The sequence below is a fragment of the Aplidium turbinatum genome, chromosome 5 (genome assembly GCF_918807975.1).
Source record: "Aplidium turbinatum chromosome 5, kaAplTurb1.1, whole genome shotgun sequence".
NCBI lineage: Eukaryota > Metazoa > Chordata > Ascidiacea > Aplousobranchia > Polyclinidae > Aplidium > Aplidium turbinatum.
The window spans coordinates 22,550,669-22,566,053 of NC_137476.1; the positions used below are offsets into that span (position 1 = coordinate 22,550,669).

Here is a 15,385-nt window from a genome sequence, read left to right on the forward strand (position 1 = left end):
TCACTTCCAGCAGATCTGGAAGTGATAAAATATAGCCTACTACATAATTTTTCATTCAGGCACGTTTTAAACCTTTCAAGGTTTTACCACCTTTCCCGTTCATTAAGGTGCTGGTAGGTCTATATCGATTTTTGTAGTTAGTATCTTTTTCGTCCCGGACGCGTTAATGACGAAAAATAAAATGATTGATTGATGTATAATTTTGTAATTTTTATTTTGTATGTTCTTTCGGCGTGCAACATTTTCATTACCCAAAGAGAGGGGACTAGTTGCGTCTACAAGTAAAACGCATGTATACTTCAGTTTGTTTTTATTTCTGACCATCATGACGAAAGAAAACAACATATGACAAACATAGCAGAGGTCCAGAAAAAGGTAGAAGCGACAAAACGCGGAAGTTATAGCGTGCGTGATACTAAAGCAGGACAATCAGTTTAAAATATGGCACAGTCGCAACACCTGGAAGAAAGATTTTAAAGATAGAAATATATTTATGAAGTATTTTTTCATGCAGTTTGCCGATTTTTGGAATAAAAGTGTTTGGTGCTGCAAGGGAGCTGAAGGGAAATTCATTTGGCACAATCTGGCAACACTAGGTGGTTTGTCAACATCTAAATACAGTACAGTTATTAAAATGTGTAGCCTAAATCAATCATTGGATGTGTGTGTAGACTGATCGAATTTTCAGCAAATTCAATCCACAACACTTTTCATTAGGCTGTCATTCATTACTACATGTGTGCTTCTCTCTGTTTTTGTTTTATTTTTTGCTATTTGTTTTATGGGTTTTGTGGCCGTGCTAACTACTGATAGGTATAGCCATAATTTTTCATTCAGGCACGTTTTAAACCTTTCAAGGTTTTGCCACCTTTTCCCGTTCGTTAACGTGCTGGTAGGTCTATATCGATTTTTGTAGTAAGTATCTTTTTCGTCCCGGACGCGTTAATGATGAAAAATAAAATGATTGATTGATTGATGATTGATTATCTTCAGACTGAAATCGTCTTTGAGAGCTTAATCTTTGTAATTTCGTATACTTGTAGAGGCTTTGAACCACTGATGCAGGCACCAATATTGACAGGGTGAAGTTTTCGATTGTCAGAGGTGGGCAGTAGCACCCTACTTATATAGTGTAATAATAGCCTCAATAGTGTTGCCAGATAAAGAATTCTGCTAATTACAATACAGTCTCAAAACATAATACCTGCTCTTTATTTATAGCTATTGTTAGCCTAAACTTGGTTGAAATACTTCTGTTTTGTGAGACCCTGGCTAAAATAGCGCTAGAAATTAGCGCTGACGCCGTGGATTTCTTTTAGAGCTGACACAGTGCTTTACGCTGTGACGTTTTCAGGCAATTCGCGCTGACGCTGTCAATTTATTTCATTGACGCGTACAACACTGGCCATCGCGTGAAATGTCAATTGTTGAAGCCTTTTTTCAGACAGAAGGAAGTCCTTGAGCTTTCCTAGTGCTGATTTAAAACATCTGTGCATTAAGTGTAATACAACACCACCATTCCTTGCAATGCTGCAGTGGAGAATTTCTGTCTGTTGGAAAAGACGTGCCAAAGCCAAAGAGAGCAGACCTCAGCAACTCGCATTTTAAAATGCTTGAGTTTTTGAAAGATGCGTAACAATAAATTTCATCTACATCGTCTTTTCTATATAGACAACATTGAAATGGCTATGTATAATAGATATGATATATGTGTATACCGTAGCTCAATACCTTAGCCCAGGTAGCTCGCTATTTTATCGATTGATGGCTGTAGTGTGCGCCACATTACAGTACATTAGCTTGAGCAGTTGATAACGCACTACCTTTAAACTAGCGGATGCCCATTTGCCTATCTCTGCCGCTTGTGGAAGTGTTGTTGGTGGGGAATTATTTCATCCATTAGGTCAGTGGCGGCTCGTTAAAGGGGGCTGTGGAGCTGCAGCTCCCTCTGCGATCTGACATCCAAATAGAACTTGTTGAAAATACCCTTACAAAATTTTCCTCCACGTCCTCGTGATGATTCAACTTACCTTCGTTGTTCTTGCATATTCACTCTTTAGCATTCTTTTTTAAATTTTGAATGGAAACTCTGTGGAGCTGAGCAACCAAGAAGGGTGTTCTTTCTATTATAACGATTTGGGAAAACCCCAATGACGCGAACACAAACGCAGGCAAAAGCATAGCCTCTGGGAGCTGTGCTCCCAACAGTTTGACACAGTGCCAACCCAATGTTGCTCAGGTCAGCACATACACTGCTGGTTTCATTAGGCAGCTTACCGGTCATTGACAATAGACTATGAAACGCAGAAAAGTTTTACTATTTGACATAACTTAGCCTATAATTAGCTGTTCATTGGCTAGATTTGCCTTATAGCATATCAGGACTTTGTTATACCAGTCTACAGTGAGCAATTTTTAGCATACATGATTGCAAAAGCAATAGGCAGGTAGGGCACTTAAGACTAACCTGTGGGATGTTGAACCAGTCTGAAGTATTATAGCCTGAGTATTGATATATTCCTAGTTCCTACTGTCTTATCCCTTTTGAACTGTTAACTGTGTAGCCTACTGTAGACAGGTAAAACAAATAAGTACCGGTACCGGCAACTCATATTGTATTAACTAAACTGCTAAATTGGCTACACTGCCTGACTATCTTTCATTCTACCTACACATAGCTTATGTAAGATTATTGTTTCAAATTGTGCTATCATCATTATACTGAATGTTAAAGCTTTTTTGATCTGATCATAGACAACTCTATTCAATATTTGCAAAGTACAACTTTCAATAGGTTATCATTATAAGAAAAGATCAATATTAAACTTGAAGGTAGGCTAACGCCTCCCCTTGAAATTTCACAAAAAGCACCATCCAGCAGTAGTAGGCTAAAGGTTATACCCGCAGTCTTCGAAATTAGCATATTTTTACTTCGGCAAAAACGTTGCCGAGGCCAAACGGCAAAAGTTGAAATTGTCTCGGCAATTGCTGTGAACGTTTATTACGAAAAAATTGTAGGCTACCACAACATGTAAAACAAGAAGCGAAAAATAGAGTAGTCTATCAAGACCGCATTGTTTGATTTGTTGTGATGTAATAATACCAAAAGTAGCGGTAAAGCGAGCAACGCGATACGCACGCTGTTACGATAAATCATGTTAAATATCTCACGGGGGGGAGAAGTATGTTAATTTTGGGTTGATTCAACGTTCGAGTCAGCACAAATTGATTTAATTTTCCCTACCAGTTGTATTGCGTAACAACAATGCCCAATGAGAAATGACGAGGACGTCATTTCTTAAGACGCTTGAAGACGCAAAACTGCCCGTTCATGAACGCGCGATGTCATATGATCGGAAGCATTACTTTTCTTTACTGTCGAAGTACCATTTATCCAATTTTGTACTACTTTTTTAACTGGGCCCCGTAGCTTTTCTAATTCCGATTTGTTTCCGTCATAAAATTCTTTACAAATTTGCAAAATACTACACTAACTTTTCCTTCTGTCCCCTCTGTTTCATAACCCATAGCAGGTAAATTCCACTTTTTAACTGTATCTTCCTTTACCATGATTTATATTGGCAATGACACTGGTAAAGAACAAGCATTCGATGAAAGAATAACTTTTGCGTAACAATTAAGCCAGTATTTATAAGGTTGCAAACTTTTTTTATAGTTTACATTAGCATTGTCAGCGCATAAAATTGCACCTGTTGTTGTTACGCAACCAGACATCTATCACAAACCGCAATTAACAAAGCTCACTCTAAAGGTTAACGCGTTAACCTATTACTTACATGTATTCGACATTTGTTGATGTTGTGTGGTTCGTTGTGAAAGCGGCGCGATCGTTTCTGATACAGCTGGACAAGATAACGGAAGGCGAAGCGCGATAAGGAGTAAACGCTTACAATAATTTGACGTCTGCTGGCGTTGAATCAATGCAAATAGGGTGATATTTCTATAAAAGATTCAATTCTCCCAGCTGGGCACGTGTCTAAGCGCTGGCGAAGTAGAAAGTAACCCAAATAAAAACATCAATCAATAGTAAGATTGAATCAACCTCCTAGTCCGGTGTGGTCTAAGAAAATTAGGGTTATTTTTGTAATATTGTGGTCCTCAAGCGCTCGTGTGGCCTCAGCATTTTTATTGCCGAGGCTAATGTGCCATTCATGCATCTGCCTCGGCAATTGCCGAGGCTAATTTCGAAGACTGTACCTGGCATTTTAATCAACATTTATACAAAACTAACTTGTGGCTGCAGTGCAAAAAATGCATTATTTTGCTTTCCATGCTTACTGTTTGGTGGTGATACATCATTGACAAAGTCTAGAATTAAAGATTTAAATCATATCAATCGAAACATTGCAAGACATGATAAATCACAACTTCATTTAAACAACATGGTAAATTTACCTCTTTTAGGTACAGCTAATATTGCTTCCCAGCTTGATTCTGGATACAGATAATCAATTGCTCGCCACAATGAAAAAGTAAAAGAAAATCGGCAAATTTTATCTAAAATTATCAACTGCATCAAACTGTGTGAGAAATTTGAGTTGCCACTCAGAGGACATGATGTGGTAGCGATCCATTACTGCAAAGAAGTTTCTTGCAAAGTGATAGCTACACTAAGATTTAGGTTTTAGTTTTTTTTTTCTTGTTAGGTTTCTAAACACCTTTTCATTATATGTTCAGAGCCATTTGCTAATTTTTATTGCTACATACTATCTAACACTCATCCTTACAACGCTGTGATTTTACTTCTGTGAGAGTTCATGCCTGCTGTATTGACTGTTTTTAATTTCTGTGAAATCGCTTCATTTTGCATGATGACTACTATGAGTGGTGCAACGATCAATGCATTCCAGTTGAGGTTAGTTGCAATTTTTGAAGTTTTGTACCATTAAATATATATATATATATACGATTTTTAGTAAATGCCAGATCTCATAGTTTTATGCTGGAAGTTTCATTTGGACTTATACGGGCAAAATTTATTTGATATCAATCAATCTGCTTATCGTTAACATCACTCCACAGAAACAGCTTTACTAAGAATCCGTAATGATATTGCTACTGTACTTGACTGTAATCATAGCATTGTTCTACTTTCTCTTGATCTTTCAGCTGCTTTTGATAGGCTATCATTGATCACAAACTTCTTATAAATCGTCTCAAATCAGATTTTGACATTACAGGAATGGCGGAATGGCTTCTGGTTCTCTTATCTTTTTGACCGAACTCAGTCTGTAGCAATTGAAAACTCAATGTCTTCTGCAACATTCCTTTCTTCTGAAGTTTCTCAGGGTTCTGTTCTCGGCCCTGTCTGGTTTTGCCTCTACAAACCTCTGTTTGATATCATGAAGCGACATGGGCTTTCATGCATAGAGTTTTACAACACCACTCATATGCTGATGATATACAATTGTATATGCATGTTACTGATGAAGATTCATTGTGTTGTATTAAAAATCAAAAATGTTTGGTTGATATTTCTAATTGGGTGTACTATACTGTAATATGTTAAAACTGAATCAAGAAAAATGTGAGTTTATTGTATTTTCTCCAAAACGGTGTATTTCAAAGTTTAACGACATGACCCTTACCCTGAGTACTATTATTCCTTCTTCTCCTAATTCAATTAAATTGCTTGGTGTATCATTAAATCAACATTTGTGTTTGGAAAAATTTGTCAGTGACACTGTTAAATCTGCTTTTTTCATCTCAGAAATATTGGTTCCATCAGACAGTTCATAAATATTGATGCTTGTAAAACTTTAACTCATGCACATCCAGGCTTGATTATTCAAATTCATTGTTAAATAACACTGTGCTATTTTGCGTCTTCAAAGAGTTCAGAATACTGCCGCTCGACTAATTACTTTAACACGTAAACATGAGCATATTACTCCTATACTAAAATCCCTGCATTGGCTTCCAGTAATGTATCGTATTCGTTTCAGAATATGTCTATTAATTTATAAAGTTTTCCATGGTTTTGCTCAGAACTATCTGGACACTTTGCTTGTTCATTATAAACCTGCCAGAACTTTGCGTTCTCAACATTGCTCTTTTGCAACCCTTCATATAAGACACAAAATGGAAATCGCACTTTCCCAGCTGTTGCTGCCAGTTGCTGGAATTGTTTGCCTATTTGTGTAAAAGAAGCTGAAAATTTAAATGAATTCAAAACTCGCTTGAAAACGTTCTATTTCACTGAACATTATGACTGAAAGTACCGTATTATTTATCACCATTGTCATGCACAGTGCCCAGGAGCATAGTTTGCACTGTGGATGTGGTGCTATGTAAATGTTAGTATTATTATGCGTGAAAATTATTTGTACTTAGCCCTCGTAACAACATGGTTCACGGCACCGGACCGACTACAGACACTATCGTCTAAATGTGTAAGTCATCACACATCTAAATGTGTTATGTGGTTTGTTATCTGTCTGAGTTAGCTGTGTGTGTCATTGCCATGTTGTTCTCTCAATTTTGTTGCTGCAATGCCCTCGCCTTCCTTCGTACGTCAAAAGGGTTGTATCGAAAAACACGGTCAAACGATAATATTCAAGGCAAAATTTACGAGAACTATGTCAGTATATTATCTGAACTTGATCTCTTTATTCACTTCGACATTACTGTTTGATTACATCTTCCAAACTATTATAGTCTATGGTTGGCTGCTCAACAAAATAAAGTAAATACAAGTGACTTTACCCCAATAAACAAAGAAAAATTGTTTATTTTAAATATCACCGTATGTGATGTAGTCCTAGTCCTTGGGTACTTACTATAAACTGCAACCAGCAGCAGAAATTTCACTTTGAGGCAGAATGGTGTTACCTCTTAATTGTCGTTGCTCCTTGGGGCAAGGTGTAGTAGCCTACCAGCCTAGTATCCCTGGCTGAAGTTACAGCTGTCCGAGCTGTGTATATGTTTTGTAAAGGCCTTTGTTTCATTTCAGGTGCAGTAGCCATGCATTTTATTTCGCTGCAGTAATACACACTTTCCTATGCGTGTTTTAACGATCATCGTTTGGCTGCTGTTTCTAGTGCTATTTTCGTGTGTTTACACTATGTCGTTGTTTGTATGCGCTGGAAGAAATTTAATAAACCTCCGTCATAACACCCAGCACCCCATAACACCATGGAGTTTTTCAAAGAACAGTAGGGCTACTCCACCTGTATTTGAGACTTCTTGTTATATAAAATCTACTTGCACCTTAATTATGGAAATTTATGTCTGTGAAAACTCTTTGTAAAGGTAATCAATACATTAAATCTCGATTATTTTCATTGCAATATTTGCTGGAAATATGCTCAGAACGCACCAAATTCAATGTAATTTGTCAAAATTTTCTGGGGGAGGCCCCCCAGACCCCCCGCCGGAACGTTTGCCTTTGGCGAACTCTGCAGGGACATGTCACTTGCAGCACCCTCACTTCTACAGGCCACGAGCCGCCACTGCATTAGGTGCTGCTGAATGAAAAGCAGTCCATTTTTAATACATTGTTCAAATGCGCATACCTTGAGAGCTCAATCAGCGCCGCTTGATCTTGAAGCTTTTTAATTCACAATGTCCTGTGCTAATCAACTAAGCTATCAGGGTGGACGTGTTTTGTTAGTGTTTCAGATAAAGTAGTCCCAATTTATTAAGCCCACTTTGAGACCGGACGATTTTAGGCTTATTAAGCAGGGTACGATTCTTTTCAACTGCTATTATACATATAGAAATTCCTGACAAAATTAGGCTTAATACGCAGGTGGGCCTATAAACCTTAGGCTTAATAATTGGGAACTACTGTATTTGTGGTTCATTTCTCTTATGAAGTATACCTACATTTTCTCTTTATTCATTGGCTGTAGTGTAGACCTATGTATTAATTTGTATTTTCTAGAGCAGTCTATAAAACAGATTGATCTTTAGAGAAAAAATCTTTTTTAAGCAATCAAATGTCAGGACAAAGTGTTGCTGTTGTTGGATGTAATTTGAGCAAGAACATCCCAGTATCACCTCAACAAATCATTGCAGGTCGTGTATTCGTGTATGAATTGTTATTCAACTTTATATTTTTTTTTTAATTTGTGTAGGTTGAGATTAAATGCTTTATCACTTGGATATGAAGCTGATTTGATCAAGCTTGAATTAAGAGTAGTAATAGTAGTAGTCCAGTTTTAATCCGGTGATGTCCTCATTACCTAAGGTGGCCAGATTCACCTCCAAGTGCCTCAATCACCTCACATCGATCTGTTTAATGCATCCGCTCTTGTCAAGCCCATCTTGCTGCTTTACTCCTCAACTTGCCTTTTCCACGTTTTCTTGGGTCTTACCGTATTTTACGGACCATAAGGCGCACTGTCAATAAATTGCTTTGATTAGTTTTTGGTTCATACATAAGGCGCACCGGACTATAAGGCGCACCGGACCATAAGGCGCACCGGACCATATATAATAGTATATCGGTACTGGTTTTGAGTGTAGGCAATAAAGCACTACCGCACTTGATCCATACATAAGGCGCATCGGACCATAAGGCGCACGATCAATTTATGAGGAAAAAAAAGAATTTAAAGTGCGCCTTATGGTCCGTAAAATACGGTACTTGTTTTCTACGACACTCCACTTACAACTCCAGTGCTCTTTTCAAAACATCATCTTCATCCCTTCTCAAAACATGCTCATACTACTTCACTCCATTTGCTTTCGCCAACTTATCAACCTTCTCATTCAACCCAAGCAAGTTCATAAGCTCAAATATTTTGTCCCTGGGTGGGCTCGAACCACCAGACCAACCTAGGCAAACACGCTAACCGATTGCGCCACAGAGACAAGAATAAATGCGTTTCTGGTTAGTTGCAAGTTTTTAAATTTTTTTTTTTTTTTCGCAACAACTTTTCATGTTCCATCATTCACTTCCATAATGTGATCTTACACAATTTCACATCTTAAGAGCAAACTATATACAATACAATAACAAATTTTAAAGATATATATATTCTATTTTTCAGTGCCAACAATGGCAAAATAAATAAAAACTTGTCTTTTTACTATAATTTGCAATTGTTAGCATGTATTGACTTGATTTTTTCTTTTGTTATCAGCTGTAAATATGTATTTTGAAATTTCATATTCTGTGTTATTTTCTGTACTGAAACTATTCAGATTAAAAGATAAATAAACCTTTTAGACATTCAAATTGGTGAATATCTATTGTTGCAAAATTCTATGGCTATTGGAAATTCTGATGTAAATGTATAATGCTGTTTCTTTTATAGGAATTTTAGAAAGTGATGATGTAGTAACTTCATCAAAAACGGAGTTTTACTCAACATATAAATGGGATGTCACCAACAAGTATTATGAAGCTGCAGTAGATTTGTGTCACGTTGAAACAAAAAACATAATAAATCAGCAGTTTTCTGATGAAGTACAAGCTGTCATTGCTGTGTTTGATTCAATGAAGGTAACTTTGAGCCAGCTAAACCTTTTGTGTCCAGTTTTTTTGTATGTCTGTGTTTTTATACCATTTACAATCATTTCATACATTTTACAAGCAAAAAAGGTTTACAATAATAAGTTATGTTTTTCATAAAAAAAAAAGAAAATTAAGAAAAGGAAGATAGCAAAATAATGAACGACTTACATCACTGATCATGTTCGATTAAAACATTTTTTTCTTCATTGATAGATATTTTAAACGAAAAAAAGCACAAACATTTGCTTTTTAAAATGTTGCTGGCCAGTTTTGTTTCTAATTGATATTTTTTTCATTGGGTAGCTCAATGCAATTATATTTCTAGGATACCAAATCATTTGAAAGCTTGGATACATGGTTGTCATATTTTGGTGTTTGGGATCCAGAAATCAAACTGGCAGTATGTCAAAGGTAGTTTGCAAATTATTGATTTTTTAACCTGGGCCCTGTAACGACAACATGTTGCAAACATCTTGTTCACAGTTTGATGAAGTATTGCAAATATAGAGTACCCCTTTTCCATGTGTACTCTTTGCTAGTTGCTAAGCAGGTCGATTTTTTCTTCACTAACAAAACATGAATTGATGTGTTTTTAACTTTCTGAGCAACAAAGTATTCATCAGAACATGTTGAAGCAACCAACTTGATATCGGACGATTTGCCATTTTGCTCAGTGCATTTTTGTGTGCCGATATTTCATATTTTTAGTGCTTCACTCTTTTAACTGCCATTTTATTGAATCAACCTCAAAATAAAACGAACATACAATAATCAGTAACCACTAAAGTTAAGCTACAGAATAGATTTACAGTATGCCGTTATCTTGCAGATGTTCATCCGTGGATGATACGACCAGCGAACACATCAATCGGGAAATAGTGCAGCGCTGGTGCATTGACAATGGGTTTGAATTAGTGGAACTTGATCCTGTACCGGAGGATTATAGTGAATGTTCGTGCTCTATTGAATAGCTTTCTGTTGCTCCAGTTACTGGTTCTTGAAGGTTGTTTTTAATTTCGCTGTACGGACGTTACCACCATTTGATTCTGAAACGTTTGCTGATTCTTGAGTTTACTTTGCAAAAAAGAGCAAAAAAGCTTGTTTTCTCCTTTGAAATCATATAAATGGTTTTCACAGCGAAAACAAATCTCTGCTATGCTGGCCACATATTCTCTTCGTACGAAGGCGAATATTCGTGGTTCGGCAATTTGTAATGGTATAGTCTACTATAGTCTTCGCTACGAACGAAACTTACGAATATTCGTACAAAGATATTTTTCTTCTTACGACGACTCTTTTGTACATCATAATTTTTTAGAAATCTTTCAAGAAAAAGCACTTTTTTCGTGGATTTTCACGCATGGTCAAGACCATTCGGAACTTTCACGAACATTGTTTACATGCAAAGTTAAGCTAGACCCTAGCATACTTGGTTAACTTCATTACGGTTTCAAGGCATCAAAACAGGGAAGATTTGTTAGCAGATGTGAAATTACTATTAAAATTATTATTATTATATTATTATTATAGATGTGAAATTACTATTTAAATTAATATTTAAATTGTTTATTATTATTTTATTATTAGTTTATTATTTATTTGTTTATTATTAGTTTATTATTACTATTTAAATTGAAATACTATTGTGTGTGTTAGCCTGGTCAAATGTTTTAAGGTTCAGACCAAGGAAAAAAAGCTATTGATTTATTTTCTTAGTGATATTGCTTTCTGTATTAGGTAGATCGCCCATTTGAGGAAGTGTCATAGTACCAGATCACCTTTTTCAGTTGGTTTTTCCCATTTTTGATCAGATGTGCAATGCATTTTATACCCTGTTTTTTAAGTGAAGATATTACGATGTAGAAATACAAGAAATAAGCAGACGTTGGAAACTCATAATTTTGAGCAACAAAACTAACCGGTATAAGCTACCACATATATTTCTTCGGAAAGCCGAGTTCGGCACATTTCCGCTGTTTATGACTACAATAACTTGTTTGATTAAGCTACTCGGCTGGCTGAAAAACAATTGCAAATTTATGCCATACGTTTCAGCAAAAGAAAACTTTGCGCTCGAAATACACAAACAAAACTTCCGAAGACGAACATTTTACGTGGCCCAATGTATCCTCGCTTACCGCATGTACATGACTGAGATTATTATTTGTTGAAACATAGGTTTCTGGTTGGCTTGCTTTACAGTAGTATGTAAATAACTGCACACGCACGCAACATTGCATCATGTACACTGTACAGTAGTACATCTTTGATTGAAAGACTAACATACGTTTGATTCGTTTAATTTGCAGATGAAGATTTTGGCATTGAAAGGATTAGGCAAGCTCTTGTTGCTCACATGTGGCCCAACATGCGGCTGAAGGATTTGTCACAAAAGAAAGAAAATGACTCAAAAGAAGAGGTAGGCCCGCCAAACTTGAACAAAAGTTTATATTTATAATGTTTTTTTTCTGAACCTTTATCCCGCCCGTTACTGGCTCATTAGTACGTCTTTGTCGAAAGAGGCGTGGGTGTTTGCCGAAAAAGGCTAATGTGCTAGCAATCAGGGTTGTGGAGTCGAGCGAAAAATATACGACCTTGACTGCTCGCCACCTGCCGACTCCGGTTTCAGCGTTGCCATTTTTTTCTGAATTTTTGTCGTTTTTTTAAATTAATTTCTCTAAAGTTGTAATCGAAATTGAAACGGCAACTTTCACAAAACTGACAAGAACCAACACTTCTTTTCACTGGCTGTTTTTTAGCGACTCCGACTCCACAGCCTTGCTAACATTAGCTGCGAGGTGTTCTGTTCTTATGTTAATTTATTGCATTATTATGCGATCAACTACAGTACTGTTCAGTGGGCAGTCGAATGGGGATAGGATTGGTACCGACATACATTGCAAACGTCGTGCTCTCGACTATTTAAGATTCGTCTTGTAAGATAAGATGGTTCCGTTTGTTGATTAACTTAAATATTTGCTTCATATGTTGCCTATCTCACTATTTGTGCGCATTGTCAAGTCTAGAACTGCACACCTCATCATGCATTCGTGTTTGAGGAACTAAAGTTTGGGGACTTTGGCAGGTCTCTCCCGACAAACCCATAGAAGAAAGTCCCGAATCGATACAAGATAAAATCGATTCCTTACTGCCACCTAGCGACGAAGCTGAAGACGACGACTTTGAAATGTTATTTCAAAAAATGCACATTTTTAAAGGTATGCAAAAAAAATCTAAAAGTACACTAGGCTATTCAACAACGTTACTTTGCATCAATTTTTGTTAATTTGCTTTGAGTTCAATTTGCTTGAGTTCAGTGAAAGCTTTGAGTTCAATGAAGATGGAGGATGGAGGCGTAGAGTCCAATGAAAATGGAGGCGTAATAAATTTTCATAATGCTTTCTGCAGAGTCAGCATCAGGTATGTCCGGGAATTCCAGGAAAGATTACGCTGAGAAGGTTGTCACTGCTTTTTGGAAAGCAATCGGCGGCGATGAGGAAGAGTTGGGTGAACTGTCATCGGATGAAGGCTGATGCTATGGTGTTGCACACTGCCTAGGCACAGCGCCTCTAACATTCAAGCTAAAGCAAAAATGAGCTTCAGCTGAAGAATCGTGGTTGTCCGAATCCTCGGGAAAGTCCTCACATGAGATTTGCTTATTCAATGGCTATATTCAGTATTTGGTCTGTGAATCATTGTCATAATCAATTAATCTTCTAGACAAAGTCAACCTTTTATAAATCAACGGAACTGTGAGATTGTAGACCAAAGCAATGGGATTCAAAACAAAAAAGATTTCACTTCAATTAGCAATTGCTACCAAATTAATCTCTTTTTATGCAAATGACCTTTGTTTCAATTTGGATCTGGACCAAACAAAATCCAATAGCGATGATTTCACTGGTAGAGTTAAAAGCCTCCAGCCCGGTTTCACACATTTGTGGTAGAATCTCTATGAACTTCATGAAGTTTTTACAAACAGCTGAGTAAAATGGCAACACCGTGTGACGATTGTCGGTTTATGTAGGTACGCTTAAAGAGTAGCGTTAAAATTTTCGGGTGGAATACATTGGTATCATCGTTGAGAGCTGCAGGATAACCGCACGTAAGAAGCCACCATGACAGGGGCGGTGTCATCCAAACACTATAAAAGGACCGTCCAGAAACCGAAAGAAGTTGCCCAAATTAAAGTGATTTTTTTACTATGTGGACATGCAATTGCAATCAGTTACAAACTTCTCACAGAAAATTGATCATTTTACTAAGCATTCACTCCTGGGCGTATGTCCCTTGATGTCATATTATCATCGTTCTGTTTACACTTTTTTGAGTAGTACTCTTCGATGTTGTTTCTATCATAGAACACATTTTATTACTGAAAAAATTTGAAAAACTGAAAAGATTTCAATAAATTGTGGTGCAGCAAACCGTCGCAGTTTTCTCGTTTCGTTTGTGTTGCTGTGACTTTAAAACTATTGGTCTAAACCCAAGATCCTGATAAAATAGGCTTTCATCATTTCAATGACCCAAACTATGCTTTTACATACGTAATCGATCACCTTCATGCAATATATCCACATGTTGAATGTGTGTGTTACAGATGCAGTCAGCTATATGTTCACCGCTGTTGCCTCTGGTTTCTAGTTCATGTGTTAGACATCCGTACGCGCATAGAACGATGACTCACTGAATTTCGGTGTGCTCAAAAATTACCACATCTACCGCCACCTCACGCATAACCTTAAAGTGCCCCTGACAGGTTGGATCCAAGTATAGTAACTTTTAAAGCATTTCCTAGCGCAGATTTACACTTAGCGAACTTTTTAATCTTAATCTCGTAGCTCGACTGGTTAGGGCGCAATTTAATCAAACGACTGCTCCGCAGCGCCACCACAGGCGAAACTCTAAATTTCACTGCTCTGGGACGACTTTGGTGGTATTACGTCATCCTAAGTGGACGTCGTTAGCAACGGATGAAACAAACGCTTTCTAGATGTAATTGGTGGATCACAGTTTGGTCGGAGTTGGTACAAGCGGTTGCTTTTTTAGAAGATTTATTGTTTTTTGCAGTTCAATAAAACTGTACTGGATACGTTCCTACAAAACCTAAAATATACTTGAAGTGAAAAATGAAGAAATCGTACGAATCATCATTCATATTTAATTCATCATCACTATTCAAAAATAAATAAAAGTTCTCTCTCTCATAATGTGCCTTCAGTTGGCCATTGAAATCCTGTGTAACGGCCATCTGAATCTGGAAAATTGTTTCGGATTCGCCAAACAATGCATGACGGCATCACAATCCGATTGTTGCTTCCGAGAGCATCACCTTGTAGTATACACTCCAACACATGCCTGTAGGCATTTTTACTTGAGTGGTATTAACAAAATCATCTTCAGTGAAGTGAACATATACGACTAGTTTTGTATGGCCCATCCCACATTCGAACACTTGAAGAAAACTTTGACCATTTTCTTCTCAGTACCTTGTTTTGTGGGAAAGTGGGAAAAGAAAGCACACGGTGTTTGTCACTGACAATGTCACATAAACAGCAATTTGTAGGCATTGCCTCAACCATAAATTAAAGGTACTGTTTGTGAGATACTGTTGTTACACTGCAAATGGCTATAGCCAGATTAGGACAAATAGCCGTACCATACTTTACCAAGTCATCACAGAGAAAGAATGTATCCTTCCCGCTTACTGTGACGTCACAGCGGTGTTGCCGTTTTTATTTTCGCAATTGAATAAGTGCCAGATTCGCCGATGTCAACGAAAGTTTGCAAGCGTGTAACTTAGTAGCCTGTTGATATTTTTTACGATTTGCTGGTCAGGGAAGTTTGTTAGTGTCATCTTTTTGGTATCTTAGGTAAATTTAGCGAATTTATTTACCTGTC

At 37.1% G+C, this 15,385-nt stretch overlaps 1 protein-coding gene across 1 annotated transcript; it reads left to right on the forward strand.

Moving 5' to 3' along the window:
* Nucleotides 1-6,436: 6,436 nt before the first annotated feature.
* On the forward strand, nucleotides 6,437-13,916 carry LOC145770280 (alpha- and gamma-adaptin-binding protein p34-like). Its single transcript, XM_082581878.1, has 7 exons — nucleotides 6,437-8,040; nucleotides 9,285-9,472; nucleotides 9,810-9,895; nucleotides 10,314-10,435; nucleotides 11,794-11,903; nucleotides 12,570-12,702; nucleotides 12,893-13,916. Exons 1-7 carry the CDS (start codon nucleotides 7,962-7,964, stop codon nucleotides 13,015-13,017), a joined length of 843 nt encoding a protein of 280 aa, XP_082438004.1. The 5' UTR covers nucleotides 6,437-7,961; the 3' UTR covers nucleotides 13,018-13,916.
* The last annotated feature ends 1,469 nt before the right edge of the window (nucleotides 13,917-15,385 follow it).

What these genes read in the sequence shown, in the direction of transcription:
- LOC145770280 (XM_082581878.1), top strand. Translation starts at nt 7,962, where the DNA reads ATGTCAGGACAAAGTGTTGCTGTTGTTGGATGTAATTTGAGCAAGAAC. An exon ending in ACCGGAGGATTATAGTGAAT is followed by an intron (nt 10,436 to 11,793) that starts GTTCGTGCTCTA and finishes TTTAATTTGCAG; the next exon opens with ATGAAGATTTTGGCATTGAA. An exon ending in AAAATGACTCAAAAGAAGAG is followed by an intron (nt 11,904 to 12,569) that starts GTAGGCCCGCCA and finishes GGACTTTGGCAG; the next exon opens with GTCTCTCCCGACAAACCCAT.